Source organism: Myripristis murdjan, chromosome 24 (genome assembly GCF_902150065.1).
Source record: "Myripristis murdjan chromosome 24, fMyrMur1.1, whole genome shotgun sequence".
In the NCBI taxonomy this organism is placed as follows: Eukaryota; Metazoa; Chordata; class Actinopteri; order Holocentriformes; family Holocentridae; genus Myripristis; species Myripristis murdjan.
The window spans coordinates 17,108,450-17,136,383 of record NC_044003.1 but is presented as its reverse complement, the minus strand read 5'-3'; the positions used below and the strand labels follow the sequence as shown (position 1 = coordinate 17,136,383).

The 27,934-nt window shown below is 41.3% G+C and overlaps 1 protein-coding gene across 2 annotated transcripts in view; it reads left to right on the top strand.

The window, feature by feature from the left end:
- The window catches only part of rngtt (RNA guanylyltransferase and 5'-phosphatase), a 92,487-nt gene extending 71,252 nt beyond the window's left edge, over positions 1-21,235 (top strand). The window contains exons 13-16 of one of the 2 annotated variants that reach the window (XM_030047080.1): positions 6,247-6,347; positions 10,178-10,244; positions 18,403-18,526; positions 19,869-21,235. In XM_030047080.1, the coding sequence (XP_029902940.1) occupies positions 6,247-6,347; positions 10,178-10,244; positions 18,403-18,526; positions 19,869-20,035 (459 nt within the window). In that variant the 3' untranslated portion in view covers positions 20,036-21,235. The remainder of the gene's footprint in view (positions 1-6,246; positions 6,348-10,177; positions 10,245-18,402; positions 18,527-19,868) is intronic. The other variant, XM_030047081.1, reaches the window with a different exon arrangement.
- The last annotated feature ends 6,699 nt before the right edge of the window (positions 21,236-27,934 follow it).

The following is a 27,934-nucleotide window of genomic DNA, read 5'->3' as shown; positions in this document are numbered from 1 at the left end:
CTTGAATCTTGAATCTTGAGGTGCTTCCTTCCTCTTGTAAGAAATAATTAAGTTCAGGATGCTCCATGCTTACTTGTTTCAGTTAACTTAAATCCCGTAAGTATTAAAGGACAGAGAGACAATGGTGTAAATATTTTCCATGGCATTTGTTGCTTGCATGTAGAGGGCAGACACCTATATTTTAGCCTATATTTGAGCCCTGTTGCTGAAATGTTCAGATTCCTCCAAACCAGGGCAAAGGACAGATGATTTTGCCTCTGTTTCTGATCTAACCTTTCAGAGAAGATTAATGTGTTTTGGCACACTGGACCCACCAATCTGATCTTGTATTTGGCGATTTCTTTTTCTCTTCTTCAGTTCACATATTCACAGACTCTAAATAATTGATGAGCATTCAGCTCTCAAGCATATTAGTCATTCATTAGATGCTTTTATTCAGAGCAGTTTACAGCTAGTGTAAGAGGAGAATAAACCTAAATTCCACCAACATTGCAAGCACCCAATAATGAGTGCAGAGGCCAGAAACATGGCCTCATCGTGAGGCACAGTATTTGCCGGTCTTTGAAACAGCCAGTGCAGTAGTGTAATCTTCACCAGCGATCATGACTTCAGGGTGTTCTCAGGGGTCATTTCACCACGGTATTGCTGCAGGATGCTGAAAAGTCCATTAATGTACAACAGCACAGGTTTGCCACAGCAGCAGTCCATAGGTGTGTTATCTCTCCAGCACACAGTGTCCTTGGAATGTACTTCTTTTATATAGGGGAAATCAGAGCATTTGAGAATTTATAACAGAAACATTGCCACAGATGGCAGAATTGCTCATGGGAGAATACTCCAGATGGTGATCTTTGCACAAAGTGTGCAAAAAAGATTTTTTTGCTCTCTCAAATCTAATGTCTTCATCTCTGATTATTTTGCTTCCACTCCAAAGGAAAGCAAATTGGTGTGATTCAGATCAATTTTGTACCTGATGAATATGAGGCTTTTGAAGAATGCCTTTTATCCTGCCCTTTCCCCCACTAAGTATCTACATGGCAAAGCTCCTTACAATATGTGCATTTAGGAAAAAGATTATCTGAGACAGATTTGAATGGATGTAGGTGCACTGTGTCATTTGTTATCATCGATTTTATGTTTGAACCTGCAGTTCATGAATAAGATGTTGTTCTTTGTAGGCATTAGTGTCTTCATATAATATGTGCATGTCATAACTGCAGGCCACTTAGCTCGAGATTATCTCTCTTGTGCCACCCTAAAAATCCACAGGCACAGTGTCAAACTGAGAACTCAAAGAAGCAGACTGGTGCACATTGCCTCTCTGGGGAACAGATTTATTCGACTGGTCCAGCCTTTTGTCTTTAATCCTCAACACACTTAAACAATAAATCTGCCTTGGAGCAAAACGCTGTGATTCAAATGAAACTGCTTATGAAAAACACTGTTATCAAAGGACTGATTATGAGGCCCACCCCCTCTAGGCAACTGTTTTTTCAGCGGAGTTCAGGTTTCTACATTTAAGCTCTTACTGGTGATTGATGGCTTTTGATACATAATTTGTCTTATTTAGCACATCTGTGATTGCATAAATGTACTGAATAATGTGCAGATGTACTGATGTATGTTCATCTTTACATATTTTGCATTCACACACCATTATTAACTGTATGAATAACGGTATGTATTGTTATTGTATGTCACACCATTACTACCCAGTCAGCTGAAATCCATCAGACGAAGGCGAAATTTGTTTGGTAATTTTTTTTAAAGATGTGTATTTTGTTCTGCTCAATTCGAACAAAGGTGAAAACATTTTAGACAATAGCAGGTTGCAGCTTTTATTAAAAGGTGAGAGGAGGAAGAGAGGAGAGGAGGACGTTCCCACACACAAATACCAACTTCTTGTTATACTGAAAAATGGTGTAGGTTCATGTTAATTTTCTATTTTGCAACTTCATAAAATGTACCATCCCCCCAACATAATTTGTAACTATGTGAGATTTGAGTGATTTAAGAGCATAGAAATCAAGTATATTTTCAGCAATATTTTCCTTTTGATGGGGAGAGGGCGCATCTACACTCAGTGGCCACTTTATTAGGTCCACCCGTTCAATCTAATGCAGTTCAGTGCAACAGCTCTGCCATAAATCCTACCTTTTAAGAAAGTTTATAATGTCCAGGTTGTGTTAACATTGCGGAGAATGTGTCAGTTTAATTCTATGTCTATTATGGAGGATGTAGTGGACTACATTATATTGAGAGGTGTTTCTAATTTTTTGTCCTACCTATTTATACACATGAGGAGGACAGAACAGTAGAAACACTTCTCAGTAAATGCAGTCCAGTACAACAGCAGCACTAACTATGAGCTCAATGCCAAACATAGAATTGAATGAACACCTCTATTACTGTGACAAAAAGAAACCCTGAGCTTTAAAGGCATCAGAAAAGTAAACTTTATCGTAGAACAATTGTATTGGATTGTATTAGATTGTACAGGTGGACCTAATAAAGTGGCCACTGAGTGTTGATGTCTTCAATACTGAATAGTCATGGATAGCAGGACTGTTGCTATCAATAGTGAAGGACATCATCATATTAAAATTAGTAGAGCCTGCTTTTTGATATCGTCCAGTCTTCCTGTGCCTTGTCCTGGTGATAAAAATTTTTCAACAAGTTTACAACTGAGTAGTCAGTTAGACAGATTGAGCAAAGACCACCAAAAAAAAAAAAGATCCTAACCCTGAATCCAAAATATTCCCTCGAAGAGCAGTTGTTTCAAACAGCAAGAATATCAGCGCTAACATTTGTACTCCATTTGAAGTGTGAGGAAAGTACCAATTTCACCTGTCTGGCCTCCTTTTTTTTTCTTTGTCGTTTTGTGTGTTTTTCTGGCCATCTGTTCAGCAAAATGGAAAACCTGATGCCTTATTTGCTTGTCAAAACAGATGTGGTACTGTGCTATTTCTGGACTTGTAAGAGGGTGGCAAATTTCTATTGTACAGCCCTTGAATAGCTTGTCACACTGTTTGCTGTTGCCTACCTAGAATAAGTATGCTAATTTTTTTTCCCTCCACATTATTTTTGCCACCCTTGATTGAAATGGGAAGGACCGTGGCTTTTGGTCTCCTACTGATTATGTCAAACCTTTGCTACATTAGTAATTACCATAAAGCCATTAAATCGCTTACCCAACAAGCACTGCCGCGACTAATAGTTCATCACAAGTGCTTTGATAAGCCATGATTTTTCTCAAAAATCTAAAAGACGCATTTATGAGCTCTAGGGTTCCTCAAAGAATCCCTCAGTTTATAGGGATCTTTTCACAACTTTAGGGATCGCTGAGGGAATAACATACATTAGCAAGGATGCTTTGTAAATGTATATTTGATGATGACTAGTGTGTGTTTTTGGAGGGGCCATATATAATATTTGACTTTGGGTGCATTTGATGCCTTCTTATTACTACAGCATGCAGATATGCTTGTAAGGAGGGGTTATAATTTTTATACATTTCTATAGCAGAGGGTTTGAGTAATTGATTTTATTTACATTTTATTTTTAGTGTTGATTGATTGTCAATAGATTTTCCATGGATAGTAATTAGATAATGGGAAAAAAAATATTTTCTACAATTTAAGTGGAGGCTCCTTAAAGAATATTATGTTCCTGCACATTTCAAAATTTAGCCCTCTAGCCATCAGTTTGTGCCTTTTTACTCAGCAACTGTTTCAGTTTGTGCTTCAGTCTATTCACAAAGGAATTCTCGAAATTTCTAACCTTAGACAGTAGGCAATTTATATGCAGCGGAACATCATCACATGGAAATGCATTTGATGAGTGAAAGAAGTGTGCCTAAATGCTCGGTCAGAATTGAAGGTCTCTTAATAAAGCCCTTGTTTTGTATTTGCACTCACTTATTGACAACACTAACAACAGTAATGAAAGAGAGAGCGAGCACAAGTGGCAGCATTTTTTTTCCATTTAGGAACCAACTTGAAGGTCACCTTTTTATTGAGTCTGGAGTCTGATTGGGTGCTTGTTAGTTTGTTGCTATGGTTGTGCAGGCTCAGATACATTTAAAGCAATATCTCACTTTGGTAGAATATGTACCTTACACATATTAGCACGTAGAATAAGGGACTATGGATCCCTTAGAAGCAGATGCTCAGTGGCCGACTGTTCATGAAAATGCTCAGGTATACATGTAATTGTTTTACCACAGGGGGCACACACAAATTCTGAAAAAACTTGAGAATTCTGCCTTACCACTTTAAAGAAATTTGTCTTTTTTTCCCCCTTTGAGTAAGTTACTTTATAAAGTAGTTTATCTAACAGTTCAATGCAAGACTTGATCACTAGCCCGCTGTTTTGACTTCACCTCTTCTTAGATGTAAATGTCTTAATTGGACTAAGTCATGCCACTGGTGACTGTTGTGATGGTCGTAGATTTTCATCTTTGTTCATCCAGTGTGCAGCATTACTGGCTGTATTGAAGAATGTTCCTCTCTACGCCCACATAAGAAATGATGTACTCAGAGGAGAGGTTCCTCAAAAGAGACACGCTCTCTTTTCCTGCTCTCTAGTTGACTGTGATGAATAGCCTTAGAGAGCCGGTTTCAAAGGCCTCCTACACGCAGAGCTCCATCAGGGACAAAGCAGGACGCCCTGCACTCACTTTCCCTTCACTTTACACCGAGGAAAACAAAGTTAACCCACCTTTGACTGAACCAATTTATAAAGTAAAGTTAGCCTCTCTCCCCACTTTGCCAGCAAAAGGGCTTTTCAATTCATGGTGAGGCAGACACTGTACATGAAAACTGAGACACGGCAGAGGAGAATGTGCTAGTGTCACTTTGGGGCAATGTTATACGTGCTCCTGAAATTGGTACTGTCTCTCCATTTTAGTGTTGACACCCACTGACTGCTGACAAATACAGTACATTTTCTGACAAAAGTTCATAACCTTTTCTGACGCATGATGGGCGCTTTTAGACCTCTTCAGTATTGAGTGTTCATCTTGGGTGTTACATCAGGTCTGTTGCTATCTATAACGAAGAATTTGCCTCATTAAATTAAGCAGAGCCTACTTTTTGATAGCCTCCTGTCTTCCTGTTTCTGTACTAGAGATGGCCCTGTATCCACATATTGTATTTCAAGCTGAAGAGGTGGCTGTTGAATCAATAAGTAGCTACCGGTTTCAAGGTTTGCTGATCAGAGTGACCATGACCCTGAATTGCTTGAAAAAACAACAATAAAAACTGGCTGTCAGAATGCAGTGTCATATCAAAGATCGCTCTGCCATTTCTGTAAAGCCTGCTAAGGTGAAATACCAAGCTCTGTGTCTTTAGATGAGTTTAGGCAGATTTGAAGAGCATGTGTGTGTGTGCGTGTGTGTGTGTCTCTGATTTGAAGTTCTTCTCAAAAAATCTGTCACAGGGGAATGGGTAGATGACACCAGGAACCCCATATTTGTCATGTTCTGTGGCACAGTGCAGGTTCTCCTGAGGAATCCTGTCTGTTTCCACACAGTTCCTTGGAGTAGACTTCTGTTACCGGGCAACTTGACAGAGACAGAATTTGCTCATCTGTTCCCGCCTCCACCCTTTATGCCTTTACATTGCTCATGTTCCAGTGCACTTGTTTCATGTCCTGCTAAATGTCACACATGCATAAATAATCAGGGCGATGAGGGAAAGCATGTTGTTTAGCACATGATATGATATGTGATATGTGAACAGTAGTAAACTCATGTTGAATCAGTGTACATATTTTTTTCAGCCTGTATTTGTATTTATAGAAATATTCTTATTGTATTACCACATGATTAACTCCTTACAGTCACTTGTTTTTTTTAATTTGCTCTATTTTTTGCTGGAAACACATTTGCATTTAGCAGTTTCGTGAGAACAAAACAGCTTAATTTTTTAACGTAAGATCAATTCAGTTCTATTACTTGCTGCTCTCCAGATAGTTACCAACAGTGTGTCCTAATGGCGTTTAATTTGTATGAGAGTTTGCAGCTCATTAGCTGTGACTGTTACTTAAAAATTCTGTTCCGCTCACAAATTGCTGTAATTAAGTCTGCAGTGTTACGGGCTGAAAAAAAGAAATAACTAGTCATTGGCAGCGGCACATCAACTCTGTTTCGTGCTAGTAATATTAATGTGGCTTCATCCTGAACTCACCATCAATGTTGATGAAGTATTTGGACATTTTCTGATTGTTGATTGGCCGTCCCTACAGCGATACAAGCCTGGGAGGTGTGATGACATTCTCAAGTGGAAGCCCCCCAGCCTTAACTCGGTGGACTTTCGCCTCAAGATCACCAAAGTCGGAGGAGAAGGGTGAGTCGCTGTTGCCAGGGAAACTCTGCCTGATGATTCTAATAACACCTATCATTTTCTGACACATTGGAGTACTTTGAGACACCAACAGACCCACATACAGTTGCTGTGTGTGTGTGTGTGTGTGTGTTTGTCAACTGTTTTCTTTGAAGCATGTTTTGCAACAAAGAGAAACACATTTAATTCCTGTGACATCAGTCCTCCTCCCTGTTTTATAGCATCTTTTTCATGTATTGTTTATTTTGCCTTGGGGTCCAATTCAATTTAACTCCCAATATTTTTGTTTTTTATTGTGACAGCACAGATATTTGAGGTGCCACGGTGTTAAACAATGTAATTTTTGTATAAAAGGTAATTCTGTCACCATTATCCCCATTTTAGCTTGAGTCTCAAGAAACTCTCTGAATTGATTACCCATTATTTTTTTGTTGTACAAATGTATGCAAATAAAACTGCTGCTGCTGTTTATGATCCTTAGCACATAAATTATTCAGATCCACTAGTTCTCATCCTAAGCCTCATCTTGGCAAACATTAAGATTCAGCAGAGCCACATTTCCATCCAGTTATAGAACACAATAGCGGTAATATACAAGTAATTAAGGGTTTTGTAAGTGTATGCATTTCTGAGGTAACAGTAAGATAGCTGTGAAACTTGATATTTTCCGGAAAGCGGGTGCGGGCCATCACAGGTAGAGTACATTTGCGGCTTGCATCCAAAAACCCAATATAAAAGGATTTTTTTTTTTAAAGGCACAGCACATCCTTGATGTAATATGTTCTGTTTCTGAGGCGGCGGCAGCATTGACTATGAGTATTGTTTTAGCCCAGGCAAACAGATCAATAGCGGTGGGCTTAGTGGACGTGCTGCCTCTGCCTTCTTAGAGCCAGGTAGCCTTGGTGACTGCCCCAGTATTGTAGCCATCAGCCCGCACTAGTCACACACAGCAGGCTGAAACCATCACAGAAGAGTACAGTCACACATGCTCCTCTACAGCGAGCCAACTTCTCAACTCCTTTCTTTGTGTGGGAGAGCACAGGCGATCATTGTTGCCATCTGAAAATGTTCTGAAAGATACATCGGCCAGCGAGGGAGCACTCATCAGACCTCAGTCATGGTGTAGGTCTTCAGATCGCTCTTAGTTTCTTACTGAAGAGCGAAAAGACAGATCGACATATAAGGAGCCAACGAAGGTTTATTTATCAGCCCACACAATCCATCCTTGAGCACGTCTGTGTACCACAGAGAGGCATACAGCCTTGCAAGTTTATTACCGTCTCTGAAAATGAGCGCAGAGACAGATTATTGGCTGGCAGGAGAGGTGGAAAAGGAGGACAAGAAAACAAGATGCAAAGAGGAAGCAATACCAGAAAACCTTCTAATGCCCCTCCCAAGTGTGGAGCTGAACAATATCTCTAATGCTGTACAGACCACATGGATCATTTGAGCCAGCACTGTCTCACAAGACGACAACTTATCGCTCACTGTGGGTGGATAGTGATCTGAAACCCCATGAAAACACCTGGTGAATAGCAGCGCCTGCAGAGCTCAACTGGCTCAGTTGGGTCTCTCGAGAGAGTCTAGTGGCAGTGCTGCTTGTTACTCAGCTCACTCTTTTGTTCACTGAGGATTCAAGTGTCATTATGCTACCCAAATGCTTAATTTGTTTATTCTAAAGAATCCCCATTACCTGTTGCCATAGCAATCTTGTAGTCTTTGTGGGGACTGTTGTGTAAAAACATCCAAATGAAGCTGAAAAGCACACATGATTAATGCTAACAGGTTCTTGTCCTTGGCTATTGGCATTAGAAAATCGGTTCTCTAGCACAGCACACACAGAGCATTCATTTCACACAGAGATTCAAATCGATGTGGAGATTCGGCTTTGTGCTATAGAGTTTTACCTCTGAAAATAAAATTAACTAAGAATTAATTTCAGTTGTGGCTTCCATAATCTCAGTACTTACCCCTTTTATAAACTGCTGAGCAGGATTTGGGCGAGAATACTGTTGAGCACCCTTGCAGGGCCAAGGTGTTAGGAAAGTTGAAGCATAAGGAGGCATGTCACAAACATGAAGGATTCTGCAGAACAAACACACAGCCTGTCTTTGGACATCGTCTCCTCCTTGAACGGATTGCCCTGTATGGACACAAAGCTTTCTGGAACTGCAGCCCCAGTGATTTGGCTGTCCTCCACCTGGCACCTTATGTCACGATGGCACATCATCACAGAAATGTGTTGCCCGAACTTCTGTGCACATTGTTTTGTGATTTTAAACTCTAATTGTCCTGCTGTTTGATACGTTTTGGAGGTTCATTATAATCTGTTGGCATGTGTACACAACTGTCAATTTTAACTTCATTTGCAGTAAACGGCGTTATAATGACTCCTTTTGGTTAGCATCTTGAAGACAGCAGTAGATGAGTGGATACACCAATTATTTGACAAACTGTGCTACTGTTAGGTCTGCAGGCCTGCATATTGTGCTAAAAACTTTGAAGTTGATTGCTCTTTTAAAAACAAAGAACCCCTGTTCCCCAAGATACTATTTTTGCTTACATTTAGTATCTTCAATGTCTCATGCAACAAAACTCACCTGAGCCTAAGCCAGAGGAATAATTGGTGTTGCACAGCAATTGAAGACTGCAAGAAGTAGAACATCAATTTAGCATCTCAGACAGAGCTTGGGAAATTGGAGTGACTTGCACCAACAAAAGAGTCAGTTTTTCCCCCCAGGACATATCTCATTGACATTTTTCCACTTATTTCCAGAGGACAGTGTCAGCAGCAATATAGTTTCCTTGTTTGTGAACCCCACAGGTAAGCAGTATTGTGTAGTGAACATACATAACTACATAACTTCCTGTTCAGAAGTATTATGACGGGAAGAGCTGGGTGCAGTGAACTCTTAGCGCTCCACTCCAGTTGTATCCATCACTGTATGGCCGATTTGTCTCCTCTAATGTCTAGTGCTGCCTCCTTCCTGCCCATCTTAGCTGTCATTGCACAGGAGGGGGGTGGGTGGACGGAAGGACTGTCTCCCATCACGGCTCACATCGAAACCCCTGAACACACTGAATAAGGGGCCTCAGACAGGACCAAACGACACGGCTGAAGATGCCCACTGTGGTTTAGCCGTCACTTTAGCTCAATAGCCCCCGTTATTTCCGCACTAAGAATTGTTCTTACAGCTCAAGCAATGGGAAGCCAGTGCCAATGCTGGCATCCTCAGGGCTTCACAGTGGGGAAAAGGCTGCGGCATGCGCAAGGGCAGACAAAGTATCTGGAAATAACAATGGAGACATGGGGGTGCTTAGTGGACAGGGGTGAGGAACAGTGTGTGATTAGGGCCATCTGTGGGGCGTGATCTCTGGGGTGAGATGTAGATGCTGCATGGACACAGTGCCAAGGTACTGAGCCACACACATGATCTTTCATGTACAGTGCACACACACCTGAGTTTACTGTGGATTAACTGTGCTGAGTGCTCACAGCCAGCTCTCAGAATTTAATCAGCTAATGCAGCAGTGATCGGCCTTATGCTCAGTCTCTCTATTTTGCACCAAGTTGTTATTGACCGGGCCTCCAGATGTGCTGCAGTTTACTGTCTGTAAGTTGAGAACACATCAGAGAGAGATATGAGAGAGAGACTTAGCAGCTCAGAGACATGTAATCTCACATCCATGCCTTTCTGTTGCAAGTTGGCAAAAGAAAATGGTGTAGTGACTTCAGTGCACTCTTGTTACCCCTCAAACAATCGGCAAGTCTTGTGTTGAGGTCCAGCGATGTGGGTGCGGCGAGTGCTAACCAGGATCTTTTGTCTTTGCAGGCTGCTCCCCCAGACTGTTGGCTTGCTGTACGTCGGCAGCTATGACAGGCCCTTTGCACAGATGAAGGTGAGACAATAAATCAAGATGTGTTTCCAAATTTATTCTCAGACCCACACACCTAACACCTCCCCCTTCTGTCTGCTTCACTCTTTTCTAGCAGTAGTGCAAGGCATTTGCTTTGCTAAGTACCTGCAACTTTGTACTGCCAAGAATTAAAGGAATACACTGACCTTTAGGATAATTAGCTTTTTGATCAACTGTTTCTCTTGTGTAGGAGTAAGATTTGTAGCCTTATCACCTGTGTGTTCAGTTTTTAGTTTGTGCACTTTCAGCTGGATTTTGAGATAAACTTGTACCTCATAGTAAACATCCAAATTATCACTGTCTCTGTCCATCCATCAAAAACATATTTTTTTTACTCAGTTGATATTTCTTAATAAAGAATGCATTAGCACTAATCCATACTTACATAAAAATGATATATTTGAGCCAGGAAAAAATGTTGGCATTTGTGTTTCTGCAAACCAAGGATAAGTTGAAATGTCATGTTTTCGAGTGTCATGATGTAGTATGAAGTGAGTGGAAAAGCGCTGTGTTTGTAGGTAGGGAATCATCAACAGTACTTTCCCTCTGCAGACCAGGATTCAAGTCCCATGTCAAGCAAGAGCTGTGTTCATTTTTAGACGGTTTCGATGACTAACAAAGCCTAAACAATAACATTAACAGTTGTGATGTTGATGCAGACTCCACCACATTGGCTTTTTCTGGTGACTGGGTTGATTTGAGAAATGCTCATATCAAACTAAAAAAGCACTCTTCACACACCATATGGTAAAGTTTTCTCAGATTTGTTGTCCCACCATGTATTTTATTCAGATATTACCTCATGTACTGTATGTTCCTAATACACAGTGTGAATTGTTTTGGTCTTTTAACAACAAATACCAGATACTGGCTAAACTATTATGGCCCTCTGTGCATTATTGTTGCTGCTGAAAAAGGACTTCAGTTTGAAAATATTTTCCAGTTTCTAACAGTGGCAGGAGAGCTCAGTGAAGTTGTTCAGGGACAAATTGTTCTCCTGAGTGCTGAAAACACTATGCCATTCCCAAATTGCAGCTAAATTGTAAGTTTGTAAGGGGTCAGTACAGCACACTCGAGAGGTTTTTACAAACCAAGTCATTTTCATCCAAACCAAGACAGGCAGCCCCAAATATATCAAGCTAACATCTTCGCAAGACAGCACAGCATCTGTAAACAAGATTCAAAGCCAAGTGAACAAAGAACACCGTACTCATGTTGGTTTAAGTGCAGTCAAAAAACTTTTGGCAAACTGCTGTACGGGAGAGTAGCATTTTCCAAACCACTTCTCCAATGACAAAACAAGGCGAAGAGTTTAGCATGGGCCAAACTGCAAGAGTCTTTTATCCAACACTATCTTTACATTCGGAGCACTGATTGGAGACAGCTTCATGAAAGGTGAGTACAGCAGTGCATAGACCTGGCAATCTGCCGCTGTGTGTGTGTCTGAATCCAAATATCATATTGTTAAATGCACAGATCAACGAATTGTAACAGACTAGTCCATCTAAATATTATCAGTTGTGTTCTTGATAGTTGCCTGTTGAGCAGTTACAATCAGTATACAAACATAACTCTTATGACTTGCAGCGTAAATGTTTGGGTTGTGTTTTAACTGATTTTAGTTGCTGATGATGTAGAGAGGAAGGGAGAGAGAGTTAGAAATATGTAGTGTATGTTGTGTGTGTGCTACAGCACTACATAACTTGCTTAACATGAGTTTATCAGCTGTAACACTGAAGTTCGATTCGAGGATTTCTATGTGTAAGTATGTGGGATTGTGCACGATGCATCCCATTTATACTGGCACGTCCCAAAGCTGCAGGCACTCAGTGTAATACTGGGTGCATATCTACCATCACACAACTCTCCCTCCTCATTTGATCTAAGTTTCGGTCATGGCCAAGGGCTGGAAATATGTGATGAATAAGTCTTGCTCTTACCTCTCCTGTTTGCCGTTGACAGATTCCCAGGTATCAGCCCTGGGCTTTGTTACTCAGCTCGTTCTCTAGACCTTTCTGTCAGGGAAAGAGAGCAAGAACACCAGTGGTGTGTTCATCTTTTGAGAGAGAGAGACAGACAGACATACCCTAACCCTGAAGTGCAGCTCTCAACAGTTTGGGAATCGGTGCTTTGCTCAATGGCGTGTTGGTGACAGCTCACTGCTGGTCTGCATCCTGCTGCTGGAGGAGCAAACTTTCAATTCTGAGACAAACTCCCACACTTGGAGCTTAACTTTATGAAAAATAGATTGATGGGCTCAATTTTACCACTTGAGCTGCTTCTTGTAATATCTAATACTGTAGGCTCCTACAGGGAATTGCTAATATGCATTTTGGAAAGGTGCATTCATGAACAGAATATTTATTGGCTTAATTTCCTTAAAAGACCCAATATTTTGACACAGTCGCAACTGATTCTGAGTCTGGTGTCTGGTCTTTTTTCCCCTTATCACCAGTAAATTCATCTATTGGCCACTGTGAAAGTGTGAAAAGCATGTCAGTATTTATGATGTATTCACGGTATGTTTTCAGACAATGCATATGTCACAGTCTTGCTGCTTTTGTCGTTCCACTTCTGTCACAATATCTAGCAAGTGATCTAAAAGCTAAGTCTGTCAGTTTTAAATGAAAATACACAAGCCACTCATGTTTTCTCTTTCCTAATTAATTTTGTCACAAATACAATGAGCTAAGTGCTCCACTTGCTCTGGAACACAAACATGTATCTCTCCTCAGCACTTGATGTATTCCTTTTCCCACCTCTTGCTTTTACATGACATTTATGTGGTGACAGGTATAGTGTCACGGCACTAAAGCCCCACCCTTTGATCTCTGTTTTTCAGAAGTTTTTAGGATTTGTATTAATCTTATTCTACTGTTGCACTCATTGCAAGTCTCTCTGGAAAAGGGCATCCGCTGAATGTTAAAAATGCAAATGCTACAATTTAGATCTCAGCAATAATTTCTGCTCAAGCTGTCAAATCAACAGTTCCTGAATATTTAAAGGCAGATTCATTCGAAATCAGTTCTTCGGGGCATCTGCATTATTCCAGATTTCACTTCTAGCAATAGTTGAATTCACTAAAGCCTGTTGGAGGTAATGGCTATTGATTCCCCATTTAGCCTTAGTCTTGCTGTTTCATGCAGTAGGCTCCCTGCGCAGAGCTATATGTGGTATGTGAGTGTAGCTCATTAATCATAAATTATCTGAATGGTGCCTGACAGATCTAGTCACTAGAGCCCAGGGGCTCTGATGAAGCTATCGAAGGCTATCGAAGAGCAGAGGCTTTGATGAAGCTGTGGGAGTGCAGCAGTGCGCACTTCACCTGCTGAGCAGTGAAATGTCTGCCACTGTTCTTTTCATCAATGATTTTCCCAACTGTATATGACTCAATATGTATGGCTACGTGGGTGCTAAAAATAAGTGTAATGACACCAGAAAATACCCAAACTGTTGCTGTCGAGTCAAGGGGAATAATTGGCTGTTGAGCTGCACTCATTAATTGTGTGCAGATATTTTAGATTTTTGATGACGACACGTATACCATATGACATGTAGGGATAGATATTTTCTGAATAATTATATGTGTTGCCTATGGGAAACTGCAGGAAAACTGTCAAGTCATCATGCACAACAATTCAGACTAGAGTAGAGACAATTAAAAGTTTGGGAGGAGAAAGGACTCTTTTGTGGGTATTGCAGAGGCTATATATGCAGTTTTATTGAGTTGTTTGCCTACTTCTAACAGCCACACCTGACAATGTAAGAAAGCTTCCCGTTGGGTTTTTCCCTCTTCTCCCCCAGTTACACATTATTACTTTGTGTTTCTCCTGAGACAGCTCCTCAGTAGAGACGTGATATTCAATCTGATAGCGTGGGATAATGATCAGTGCTATACTTACTCGCTGAGGACCCAACATTGACGTCACGTAATGGCCCCATCCTGTTTGTTCTGTGAGACAGCTGTTAAAGGCCACATATAGAAGTAATTGGTCCTAATTACAGTGCCTCCCTAAAAACATAGTACAACATAGGCGAGCCATTAGATAGTGAGGCGAAAATTTTTTAATGTGTTTGAGTCATCTGGTTAAGATGTGTAAGTGGCTGTAAATTGGTAAGTGACTGAAACTATTGGGCAGAATCATAAAGATGGCTCATCGTACAGACATCTAAAATGTGCCATTGAAAAGATTTTATCAATGATTTAACGTTGACGTTGATGTTGTTCATCAGCTGTGAAGTTGTTCCTCCTGAGGCGATGTTTGTCCATGTCCGCACTATTGTATCTTATAGCCTCGCCGCCCTTATATATTCTCTCATCTAGTTCCTTGTTATTAAAATGTACCTGAGTGCCACGGTGCCGTAGACCTCCGGGCCAGTTCTGATTAAGTCTGGAATGAAACAATGGCAGGTCAGTTGGAGAGCAATGAGGAAAACACGGCAAGAACACAGAAACTACAAACTTTGAATGTTTACTCGTCTGTTGGCATTTCTCCAAAAGTTCTGTAATATACTTTCAAACACAGTATTCCCTTGAAACTGTAACCAGGGATTGCTGTATCAGCCAAAGCCGCAGGTAGAGTGTATTGTGCAGCGGAGCATATGAGTGGAATGGAGCAAGGAGCAGAACAGACATAATTTCACATTTTATAAGATCTGCTCAGCCCACTCTGGTCTGCTTCACCAGAAATACCCTGCTTCTTTAGACCATGTGTAATTTACTGTATGCTAACATTTAGGTCACACAAAAGCAACCAACGCATGAATTCATAATGGAATTTGCAAAACATTTCATTAACATAATAGACTGTTCGTACTATAAAAATAAAGGTAGAAAATTTGCATTAGAGCAGTGTTTTTCCTGCCATAATAAGACTTAGAAAAATTGAACAGGAAATATGGAGGGCAAAAAAGTTATTAATATGCAGAGCCTGTCAGTCTGTTGATGCGCAAATGTGACCAGTCAAACATGGACTTGCACTTTCCAAAAAGAAAAAGGTTCGCTGCAGTCTAGTAGCTCCGGCCTCGTTAATGTTCCATAAAACCACAGTCAGGTCAGCTCTGGCTTCAGACTTACCTTATTGATCAAAGGGAAGCTGCTAAGACACAAGGATGCATGTGTACACATAAAAAACACACTCTATCTTTCTCACTCACTCAGTCACACATTTTCTCTCTCTCTCTCTCTCTCTCTCTCTCTCTCTGTCTTTTTCTCTTTTTGTTGTCTGCCTTTGGGACACAGCAAAGATTTATAGCCTGTATGTTACTAGCTCAACAAATGTCTCATTGAAAATGGGCTACTCTTACTACATGATTCAAGCAATTAATTTCAAATACAATTAGTCCAAATAAGCATGGAGCAGAGCTTTTGGGCCTGGAGCGATGGAGCAAAGTGACCGCACATGAACAAAATACTTAGCAGAGTTTCAGCTCGCTTCACTGTGCTCTCTTGTCCTGCCCTGGCCTGGGTGGGACACGAAGCGGACTAAAGAAAGGTTAAGTGTCAGATAATTGTTTGTAGGCATTGTGGTTGGGGCGCCATTTAGTTTTGGCCCCAATTGCTTTTTAAATGATGTAGCATTGTTAGTGGGTTGCAAAATGAGTGAAAGCACAATGTTCAATCATTGGTCTTGTGCTTTCTGTTTTTAGGGTGAGACTTGGGCTAAGTTGTTTGGTAGTTTTGCTTTGTCTTTTCATTTCCTATTTTCTGTTCCTCAGATTTTTTTGTGCCACCACTGATGAATAAATAGGGAGGAAGTATTTGTGCACTTAGACAATAGCATCGTGCTGGTAGTATAGCTGATAAGCAGTCTTTGATGTTTTGCTCTCAGCGTAGGCACCGGCCCAAATGTTCTGTAATGACAAGAGTCTAACAGCCTGCGAGCAGACTGCATAAGAGACCAAAGTGTTGTATGGGCTGTAATAATAAGAGAGCTTTGGAGGCATGTTGCCGGTAAAAGGGCTAAATACTAAGTTTATGGCAGTTAGTAGACACATCACACACTGCAGTAAATTCTGCCTAGAACAACTATTAGACAAATACAGAAAAATAGAGAAATACTGTATCATTTTTAGTACCATTGGTATATGATGGTTTAGCCAGTCTTTACCTACTACGTTACTAAAGTATCTCTACCATGCTTTTCTAGAAAGAAAAGCCATATCTGGTGATTTACTCTTGTGAAACAAACCATAGTTGGCTGCCACAGTAGAGAACCACTCACTTAGCTACCATTATGAAGACTTCTCCCAATCAAAAATTAAACTCAACTGCATGCCCCAGGTCACATGATGTAAATGGGTAAGAGACCAACCAACCAACCAAACAACCTACACAACCCCCCACTAGCAAAGCTACAAACACTGGGTATAGTTATTCTGCCATCCTACCGTTTTACCAAACAAACCACCAGTGTTGCTTTCGTGAATGTAAAATGTGTCACTTCCTGTGCAGCAGAGGAACAAGTGGTCCTTCAGAACAGCAAATGCCAACACTTTTAGGAACTGGCTGTTGATAGAACCACTATTGGTTTTATTCAGTGTTGGAGAGTAGCATAATGTACATCTTTTGATATGAAAAAATTACTTGTCATTTTGCGACGGAAAATGGCAGCCATAAGGATTGCCATGATTGCTTGCATCATTTTCTTCCTTGTTAGTACTGTTGACAGTTTCTCAGCCTGAATACATCAGGATTGAAGTGGAAGACTTACGACAGACAGAGCTCTGAGCTGTGTTGAGCAGTAGTGCAACACTGCTAGATTGAATGGCTGATGGAGAGTTTGACTTCGCCAAAGTCCCCGATAACGGGTGGCACAAGTGTGCCGCCATAATGAGGCAGATTTGGATGGATTAAGCGCCAAGTGGTGGTGAAACATGGCAGCCAACATGTCACATTTCACGAGTAGGAAGGAATCCCAGCCTATAGCAGCACTTGTTCCTGCCAGTACTGCCCTGCACTGTTTTCTGGCAGCTTGGTTTGTTTGGATTTAGGAAAGCTTAGAGATACCCATTCTGTCGCCCCTTCAGATTGTCTACCGTTCTTCTCCAAGTGTGAGATGTGGTTTGATTTACAATCCACCGTATCAGTTTTGGTCCTTAAATTGCAACCCAACAATACGTTTTGAAAAACGCAAAAATGAAAACACTTTGTAATTCATCGTAGATGTGATTGTGTAGTAGACATGCTTATGACTTACACCTGTCAAGGTCATTATCTGGAGTGTGATGTCCAGAACATACCACCTCCTCCTTTGCATGCTTTCTTTTTCCCTCTTAGTCTGTCACACACACACTCGCTTCCTGTGCGAAACCCCTGCTGTGTGCCCAGATGCCCTGCACTCCAGGATCAGACAAGCTCTTACTTGGCATCTTAGAGTCTTGCCAAACGGCGGTGCTTTGTTGGCAATGGCAGTGGCTTTCTGGCGTCAGCTGGAGCTCATCTGCTCTTGGCTGACCTGGCCACTTGCCCACATTGAACCCTGGAGGTCTCTCTCTCTCTGCTTCTCCAAAGTCTCCACACACCACTCTCTGGCTCTCTGAATGATTCAACAGCCGCTGTCCACATAGCCAAAGTGGATATGAAGGCTGAACACTTTGTAGTCAGCCTGAGCCTCCCTGTATTATTGCTTTCTTTCCATGCCTACCACAACGCTTGACCATTGCAGTTGCACATTTTGGCTTCCTCGCAGCACAAGGATTTGCATTTTCCAAGTCCTGAGAATCCTCGCAGTGAGACACAGTCCCTCGACAAGTAAACAACAGATGCTCAAATGTCTTCTTTGACTCATACTCGATTTTCAGTATCACATGTCGTATTCATATAGTTAAACTGTGTTACAATGTGCACAGCACATAGAGTTGATGTTGTTTCCAAAGCAAAATGTGATGTAATAAGTTGGTGATGCCATCTTGCTCAAAAAATGGAGCAGCATAGTTGCAAAGCTCTATTAAGGGACAATATTAATACAGATATACTGTGTACTAAATGATCGCTGCATGCTGAAGTAGAAGCATTTTTCAGACAGTTTCCTCTCACTGCCTTTTGGCTATTGCAGTTCACAGCTTTAAACATCCTTAGATCTCACTGTGTGGTGCACAGGTAAAAAGCAGCTGTGTCCTCTGCTCTCTGTCTGCACAGGCCACTAAGGAGCTGAAGCAGTACGACAACAAGATCATCGAGTGTACCTTTGAAAACAACAGCTGGGTTTTCATGAGGCAGAGGATAGACAAGAGCTTCCCCAACTCCTACGACACAGCCATGGGTGAGACTCCCTTCCTTCCTCCATCCCAGTTCAGCACTTATTTATCGATATTAATATCTCACCATCCTGTCTGTCTCTGTCTGAGTGGCACAAAGTGGTCAGCTATATAATTAAAGACTCATTTTATCTAGATTTCAGCTTATCTTCCTGTCTCAGTTAAATGTGTGTATTATCACACATTAAACACTTGTAATGTTTGTGTGTGTGTGTTTTTTTTTTTTTTTTCGCTGTTAGCGTAGAAGTGTGGCACAGGTAAATTTCCGTAATTGGCTAGAAATCATGTCCATGTTGTGCATCTAAAATATTAAAATATGAATTTTGTTCTTGTCAAAGCATCATTTGTGTTGCTTTTTAGATGCAGCTTATTAGCACCAAGCAGAAAGAAAGCTTTTATCAACAGTTTAGACTTCTCAGCCGTGCATGTATTCGTTTATTAATTTTGCATTACTTTAAAAGCCGAGTTAACAAAATGCTTTGCAGGAAGGCAGATAAACAGGAATGATGAAATTCACGAAAAAGGCTGTAAAAATAAGAAGCATAAGCGCAGGTGAAGTGTCATAATGACTGGAGATCGTGACTATACTGTTGTGCGGCTAAAATATTATTTGTTCTCATCACAGCATGATTTGTGTTTTTCGGGTGCAACTCATTAGCATCAAGCAGAAACCTTTTTTATAGCTAGTTTAGACCTCTCAGCCGTATTTATTGATTTATTCATTTTTTAATGTTTCTCTAAAAGCCGAGTTTACAGAACACTTTACAGGAAGGCATATAAAGAGGAATAGTAAAAAACACAAAGAGGGTACGAAGTAAGAAGCACAAGCAAAAGAAAATGCATTAACAGAAAAATAAAAAAAAAAAATCTGTATAACGAATGCATATTGAATATAACACGAGATTAAAACAGGTCAGGATCAAAAGCAGTTATATAACAGGAAGTCAGTAAAAGTGCATTTTAAAAAGCGAATCAAAAGATGATACTGAGTCAGCCAGGCTGAGTTCCTCAGGCAGGTCGTTCCACAGTCTGGGAGCCCGGATGGTAAAAGCACAGTCAGCTTTCTTCTGGAGTCTAGACGCACAGCATCTGGTTTCTTCTATTTTTACACTTTGGCTGTTTGTTACGGGACCACTGCTGAATTTTTTGTGAAACTGTCCAAAATACATGGGGCCATCCTTGGGACCATCATGCTTTCTTTTTCTTGTCTTTTTTTTTAAGCACTAAAAGGTTTCTAAGTGGTGAAATGTAAATTTACTGCTAAAAGAGCCTGTCCCCATCTCTGTAGTAACTTCCTTCCTCTGTGTGTGTGTGTCCCTCTCTCTCTCCCTCTCTCTCTCACTCCAGCTGTGTGCAACAGCATCCAGCATCCCGTCACTAAGGAAAACCTCTTGGAGTTTCTGGACCGCAGCGCCCAGGGAGTCCAAGCCCAGAATCGGAAACACCCACCGGACCCGGACACTGAGCTGATGCCCCCTCCCCCTCCGAAGAGACCCAACCGGGCCATCCCATAGGCCGCTCTGGACCTGCTCCACGCTCGTGGTGTATATCCATGTCTGCAGCACCAGCCGCACCATCATCCTCACCCAAAAAAAAAAAAAAAAAAAAAAAAAAACGGACATTGAAGGCTTTCTTATCCCCAGCACATTTGTTTTAGCAGCCTTTAACAGGCCCAGTTATCTAAAGACTTCCAGAAACCTTATGATTGACCGCCTCTACGCCATTAGATTCACCTTGTAGACTTCCTCTTAGCTTTAATTGCCGTTGTTCTTATTAAAATGGAAAACATGACGGTTGGTTTATTTTATTATTTTTTTTTCTTTTCTATTTATCTTTTGTAATGTCTGAGGTAATGAGTATTTATCAACAGGGAAATTGTTATGGCTACAGATGCACCTGACAATGCAGACCTTGTTTATGTTTTTTTTAATCCAACAATTGCTTGTTTTGTCTTGGAGGACTAAACAACATCAGCGCTGGATCCTTCTGTCGTAACAGTAACTAAAATGAAGGAACAATGAATTTCAATCTATTTGCAGCATAGATCTGACTTAGATCTACATAACCTGTGCTGGGTAACAAATGACTTAGATATACTGTCATACAGATATGTTCCATATCGGGGTTCGTACAGATTTTTGTATCAATAATCCAAAAACAGTAGTAGAGTAGACTACATCCATGCATCTGCAAAGATTTTGTCCCAAGAAACCTCCTCTCACTAGACTGATGCTACTACATATGATTTGGTGCATAATTTTATGGGAGGTGAATGCAGACAACACATCATTATACATTCACTACAAACAATCTCCGTCTTAAGAATTCATTTAGCCCCACATCCACTGTTAAAATCTTGTTTTTCTTAATGCTAGAGAAGAAAATCTGCCATTTGGAACAGATAATCCCACTTGTTTCCAGTGCTAATCAACTTGTTTCAGCATATTTATACTTGTTCCCAGAAAGAAAAAAAAAATCTGAAACAAGTGAAACTGTAGTGGAAACAAGTGGGATTATCTCATCCTGCTGGCACAGTTTTTTTTTTCACTTGTCCTCAGTAAAAAAAAGATGTTTTAACACTGAATGTGAGACTAAATGACTAGTTAAAATGGGTTTTGTTCTTCCTGTGAAAGCTATGTAAGCCTTTAACCTCTCTCTGGAGGAAGGCAAGCAAAAGCAGATTTTCACTTCATGGGTATCAAAAAAAAAAAAAAGTATCTCATTCACATACTGTTTCTCCATCATGGCTCCTGTATTTTAGTTCCATCGGATAATGTTGTTGCGAGGAAACGTTTAAATACATCCCTCTATCCTGTTGCTAGGCATGTTGCCAACCTTCATGTTTTTGTACACCAAATGATTTCCTCGGCGACCTCCACACGGACCTGCTCAGACTACTAAAACGTTTAATGGTGTGCTGAATTTCTTGGTTGGTTTATACTGTGGAAGCAATGTAAAATAATTCATAACAACGTTTTCCATCTTTTTTTTCTTCTTTTTCTTTTTTTTTTTCTAAAAGTGTTGGGTTGAGCCTTTTAACCAAGAATGGATGGAGCCAGTTTATGCACAGAAATTATTCAACATTCGAGGAATATTTATATCTGTCTGTCTTACTAAAGGTGTGCATTTCAGAACATCCGGATATTTGTCTGAGACGTGTGTTTTTACGATCTTGTGAAAAGTTTCTTTTTATGGGTGGAGTGTTAGAATTCAGTCTTTTTTAAGGATTAATGTAGTTGTTGTGGTCAGGTTGGATACGCAGTGTGGAGAATTTACATCCAGTGTCGCCAGATTGGTCAGTTTCCACCTAACTGGGCGGTTTTGGGTTGGACTGTGCGGGAGAAATGGGAATGGGTGGGCGGACAGGATTTGGGCTTGTTTGCCATGAATTGGGTGGGTTTTAAATACATAACAATTACAATTAATTAAAATATTTATCTATTCATAAATTGCATTCTTTTCTCTCCACATCCAGTCATGCAGCACGACTCTGATATGACAATTTTTATTCATTCTTTTGAGAGGATTGAGTTACCATCATTATCACCCACCCTAACCCTATAAACAGAAACTGCTTGTGCTGCAGTCTACCAAGTTAGATAAAACCTATTGTTTTGTTTTATTTGAGCTGTATCTCTACTCTTTTTTTACTGCATTGTTAGGGCAGAGGGCAGAAAATAGTTTTCTAGTTGGATTGTAGGCTACAGTGTATTCTGTTGCCTCCCTCTGCATTGTAGTGCACTTCTGAATACTTAAATTGTTGTTTTATTATCAGCATTATGCCTTATTGAAGAATTATTGTGAGCCGCAACACTCTTGCTGGTCATGAATTAATTTGTATTGTTTATTATTGAAAATATTTGGGCAGTTTTTTGTCAATTTGGACGGCTTATGGGCAGTTATTGGGCTGGACAACATCAAACCAATCTGACAACACTGTTTACATCTGGGGTTAGAATATGGTTATATGTCAGTGGAGTGTAACATGCAAGGGTGTAACAAATTGATGGGGTGTGTGTGTGTGTCTGTATGTGTGTGCTTGAGTTACCGTCTGGCTCTGTGCCTGTGGCGACTGTTCTCCTTGTATTGTAGATAGATGAGCTGTACTCCCACCGCACTCTCCCCTCTGGCAGCACATGAAAGCTCGCTGATTCTCATCAAAGCCTCCCTCACCTTTTTGTCATGAGGTTGCTGCCGTTGAGACAGACGCTCTGCTGCAGCAGGTGCAGGAACCTCTACCGAGCATCCAAATTCCATTGAGATAAATTCATCCTCTCACCCTAACCCTGGCTACTAGCTGCTCGATCTAATATTAACCAAAGCCTGATTCAATCCATACCCGCCAGGGCAAGATGTCCTCTCTTCGGAGGATTTTCTGCATCATTCTCTTTGGGAGAACATTCGGTCCTCACTCGGGTGCAAGTTCAATACCATGCAGACACACAAATGCACACCCACATCCAGGCACATCAATAACGTCTGCTGTTTTCTCGGGATATGTTTGTGCACTGGAGTAGACACGGCATGGAGGGGGAGTGGTGTGACTGTACAGATCCAGCAATGTAAACATGCTCTTATGTCTCTCGGGTGGTGCAGCAAAGTTGATAAGGCCGACTCTTGGCTCAGGTGTGAGAGCCGGGAAGCCGCTGAGCTCCACACTGATATTAAATCAGCAGAGAAGTCTTGCCAGGCTCTTTCCTTGTGGGTATTATTCACATTTTGAATAATGCATTTATGCGATCCTCTCTCTGTGATCAGAGGTGCAAAGATGGGATTTCTGGGCAGCTCGAATCCCTGATGCACTGAGACATTTTCATTGTGTGAGTGTGTGCACCCAGGTTAACTAAAAGTGATAATCTGCTGGGCAGTTTTTTTTTTGTTTTTTTTTTTTTTTTAAAGTAATTGTCAAGTCCAGTGAACTCCAAAGTCACGATCCCGAGTCAGGTCTCCTTCAGACGGATTTTAATAATAAGGTTTGCTGTAATAATGAAGTTAGACAGGTCTAACCCGATTACCCCTCTGAAATTAGAAATTAAATTGCATGAATTTGTCAGTGCCACAGTTGGAGAGGCATGGCGCCACAAATCTATTATCTCAAATTCTCCTCCTCCTCCTAAGCTCTTCCCAGGCGTAGCCATGACTGTAGCAATAAATGACTCCCATCTGGGCAAACGGTTATGAAGCAGCCCCGCTGGTCCTCTGTCTCCATCAGGGGTAGCAATCAGAAGGGGCGTTAGTGACAGCGCACAGCCGCTCAGCTGGCATCGTTTTTAACACAAGCAGAGTGAGGCTGCCACGGTCATGTTAATACCCACTGTGATCTGCACACACACACATACACCTTTCCCTCCTCTCACATCTGCTGCCGTGGGGAGCACATATGCGGCTCTTCCACACACAGCGCCCAAAGGTGAGTCTGAAAATGACTCAAAGTGGTTCTGCCATTATTCTGGAGGAATTGCAGTTAGTTTTGCTTACCCTCCCTAACACTTCCAAAAGCCATAGGTGATACCTTTCTCCGGTGGCCTTTCGTATCCGTGTTTGCTGCTCTAAATGGTGTTAAAATACCCATAAGAAGAGCTCCAGGTTTTGATTCAGTTCAGAGCACAGGCTAGGAGGTAGCGCAGTGCCCCTGGACAGCACAGCGCTTTATTCAGTGTCGGGCACAAGGGCATGTTGGGAATGATGAAGGGCAGCCACAGGAATACAGCCTGCTGCCTGCAGCTTTAAATGCAGGCTTGTAAATGAGTTCAAACTATCTGAAAGCTGTCAGTGCCCGGCTGTAAACGCTAAACAAAAACCATGACATCAGGGTGAATGTGTCACCCCACCTCCTGTCTTCCAGTGCTGGCATTCTCCTATTGCACCAAAGTTAATGGAGTGAAGAAACACATGAATCACAACTCATTTGTTAATTTCCTGTTTCTTTTTTGCATTTGACAGCTAGAGGGGGAAAAAAAATCTTTGTCGTACTGCAAGAAATATAATGGCAGTGTTTCCTCTTTGATTACATCAAATGATTGCACCAAACGGTTCACCTGGCACAGCGTGTACTACATATTGTTTGTGTGTGTGTGTGTGTTAGCCCTGCAATGGACCGGCAACCTGTCCCAAGGTGTTTCCCAGATAGCAACCCCCTGACAATCCTGAGTAGGGTACACAAGATTAGTAAATAGATTTCACCAAACGAATCTTCATCATCCTCCACTTGTGCTGTATGTGTATGTTATTATTTATTAAAAATAACAGATAATGTACACAGCATTCTTAAAGCGTTCTTTGGCATGGAAACGACCCCATGAGAGCACAATCCAGAGAACTACGCCTCTAACTGGCAGTGATGCACCAATGAACAGTCTGAAGCGCCTCCATTTACAGTGAATGGGAGACTTAAGAACCCCCCTCGCATCCACTGGTGGCTGTTGCCCATGGTTACCACCAGGGCGTTGATGCCCCTGCACCAGCTGTCCTCCTTATGATGATGCTTCTAATGACAGCAGTGATGGTAAAACTGACTTATCCTTGATGCTTTGCACCCACAGAAATTGAGATTTGAACCCATCCAGATTGCATGCTTGGATGCTCCACCCCAAATGTTCTTGTGTTTCTTCTGTATTTTGTTTATGTTCCATTTTGTTGTCTTTTGCCCACTCGCACCACCCACTGCATGCCTGACTCTCCTTTGTGAGGCCCTTCCCCAAAGTTTCTCCCGTTTGATTTTCCTATTTCTCCAAGGTTTTCGTGGGAGTTTCTCTTTGTTCTCTTTGAGGGTCTAAGGCTGGGCCATGTCATTTTCATTTATTGTTTGATAATAAGGGGCGTTGTGAAGCCCTTTGAGACTGCGGCTGTGATTATGGCCTGTACAAATCCACTTGACACTGGCGCTGTGAAAAGTCTGACTATTTAGACTCAAATGAGCTTGAGGTGAGGTGGCAATGCAACAAGTTCTGAACCACAAAATGTACCAGTATTACCACAAAATCTTCCTCAATGCTGTTACAGCCTACTTTTCATTCGTATTAATTTCCCAGTCCATTGAATTCATTGCTGTGGCATCACACTTTATAGGTGGGACAAACATCACCAAATGTACTTTAATTGAAATCAAACTGGTGTGCTCTGTGCAAAATGGATAACAGACATAACAATGCTGAAATGCAGGTGAGTTGTTCTTTAAAGTCCTCCGGAAATTAAGTCCCTTATTAATCCTTGCTGGAAAACTGTATCCTAAAAGAATACCCCCAAAGTTTTGGGGAAGATTCTCCTAGACTGACACCTCTGCATTTGAAATATACCATCTAACTTCTCCAGGAACGACTTGTTTAAAAAAAATTAAAAAAATAAATAAAAAATCCAAGATGTCTATTTCAAATGCATATGATACGTTGTGTAAATAAGACAGCTTGGGAGTTCACGAGAGGTTTATTTTTTCACTTTGACAGAGCCAGGCTAACGACTCCTATAGACTTAAAGTCTTTATGCTAAGCTAACACAAAATGCTACCCATAGGAACTGATCCAGTGGACACACAGATGTAAATCGTATCTAACATCTTCTCTCAGTCTGGGTGAGTTGGAGAAAGGGTATTTTTCCCCAAAATGTTGGAGTATTCCTTTAAATGGTGACCTCATGCTGCACCCATTGGCATTAATACAATTTTCAACCAATAAACTTTGACAAATTCACTCACCAGATCCTACTGGTTTACACTTTTAAATGATCCCTAACAGCAAATAACAGCGAATACATAAAATCAGTTAAGTAAGATAATAATTCTTTGAATCCAAGACTTATGTCTTAAGACGCCCCTGTCTGGTCAAAATAAATCACAGTCATGGTGTCATTGATCCAATCTATTCTCCCAAATGAAATTCTACTGTGTATGACTGCTGTCAAGAAATCCTCTCAGCTCACGGGGAGTGATGTGCCTCCCCAACATTAGCTCTTCTGCCTCTCCTCTCTTGTTGCTTTCCTTCGGTATAAAGCATCACAGTGTGGCCAGGATGGTAAACATGGGAGTGCTGTGTGCGATTTACCATCGTCGCATCACATACATTTTGGGTATTGAAGTCTCTCTCTCTCGCATGGTTGCAGTTTTAATATGCAGGCTTGGTTTCAGGTTGTAGTCTAATGGAATCTGATGCCACTGGGCTACATCATGCAAGCTTCCTCTGGTCTTAATAGTACTCCATGGATCACTGAGCTCCATTTCATCCAACCCATTACTGTGCCGACACTGTTATCTGTTATCTCTGCTTGTCATCACTTAAATGTAAAGAGCGACTGTGTGTTTGTGTGTTCTCAGAGGAAGAAAAAAAAGATGCAGTCCTCCCAAAACAGTAATTTTTCACGTGAAGTTGCTGCAGGACTGTTTTGCTGTGTATAAAAATGATGGAGGGGGGCATAAGCAGGCGGCGGCTAGCTTGCTTGCTCAGTAGATATTTTTTGTCAACCATCATAACATGCCAGAGGGTACAGTCTTCCTGCATCAGCACGACACACCTCATTATGTTTAGGGACACCAAAACAGTAAAGAGAAGTGTGTGTAAAGTGTCGCAGTGAGTCCGATGAGCAGCAGTAAAAGAAATGGACTCAAGGATCCACGAGCAGGATTTCTGTCTTAATGAGAAGGCTGACACAGGAGAAAAGTTTGTTTTTTGGGAATCTGTCAAGTAGTTTGGATTGCAGTGGTCCTCGGTACAGCTCAAACGTTCACAGCAAAACCACCCCAAACTATGATAAAACACTGATGAAACACTTATCTGTACATTATTGATATATCTCGACTTTTCTCAACATCCATTTTTGTCCCTTTGATCTCAGAGTTTGGAGCTCCCTTTATGTGCCTTTTTGTGAACAAACCATGCAGCGTGCAGCCCCACATCTGAAACCACAGCGGATAGTTGCTGCATGCACCAGTCCAAACACCAGCTGGCTGATGCAGATCTGTGTGTTATTACACTGATGCACAATGAAAAAAAAACAACAACAACAGGCAGTAGGATAGATTAGTCATGACTCATTATTCATCCAGACAGGACTTAGAGTGAACTAATTGCTGTGGTCATCCCTGTGGCGTTTCAGCACCAATACTTGAGTCTTTAGAGTTGCTTTTGGATCTTACCCACTGACATCAGCAAAATACATTTCCCGCCCCGCTGTCCCAGTCTGACAGCCATAGTATACCTGAGCCAAATCACCCCCACCCCGTGCCAGACAAACAGCCTTCATTTCAATAAAATCGCCATTTGTGGTTGCGATGGAAGTGATTGGACACCAGCAAATCCATTCGAGTGTAGATAAATGTGTGCAGTGTACAGTAACAGTAATTAACCAACCAATATGAGTCATACGGCCTCATGATCAAATAGAAAGATAGGCCAACTGCATCGAAAAACATCGCGCCTGGACCG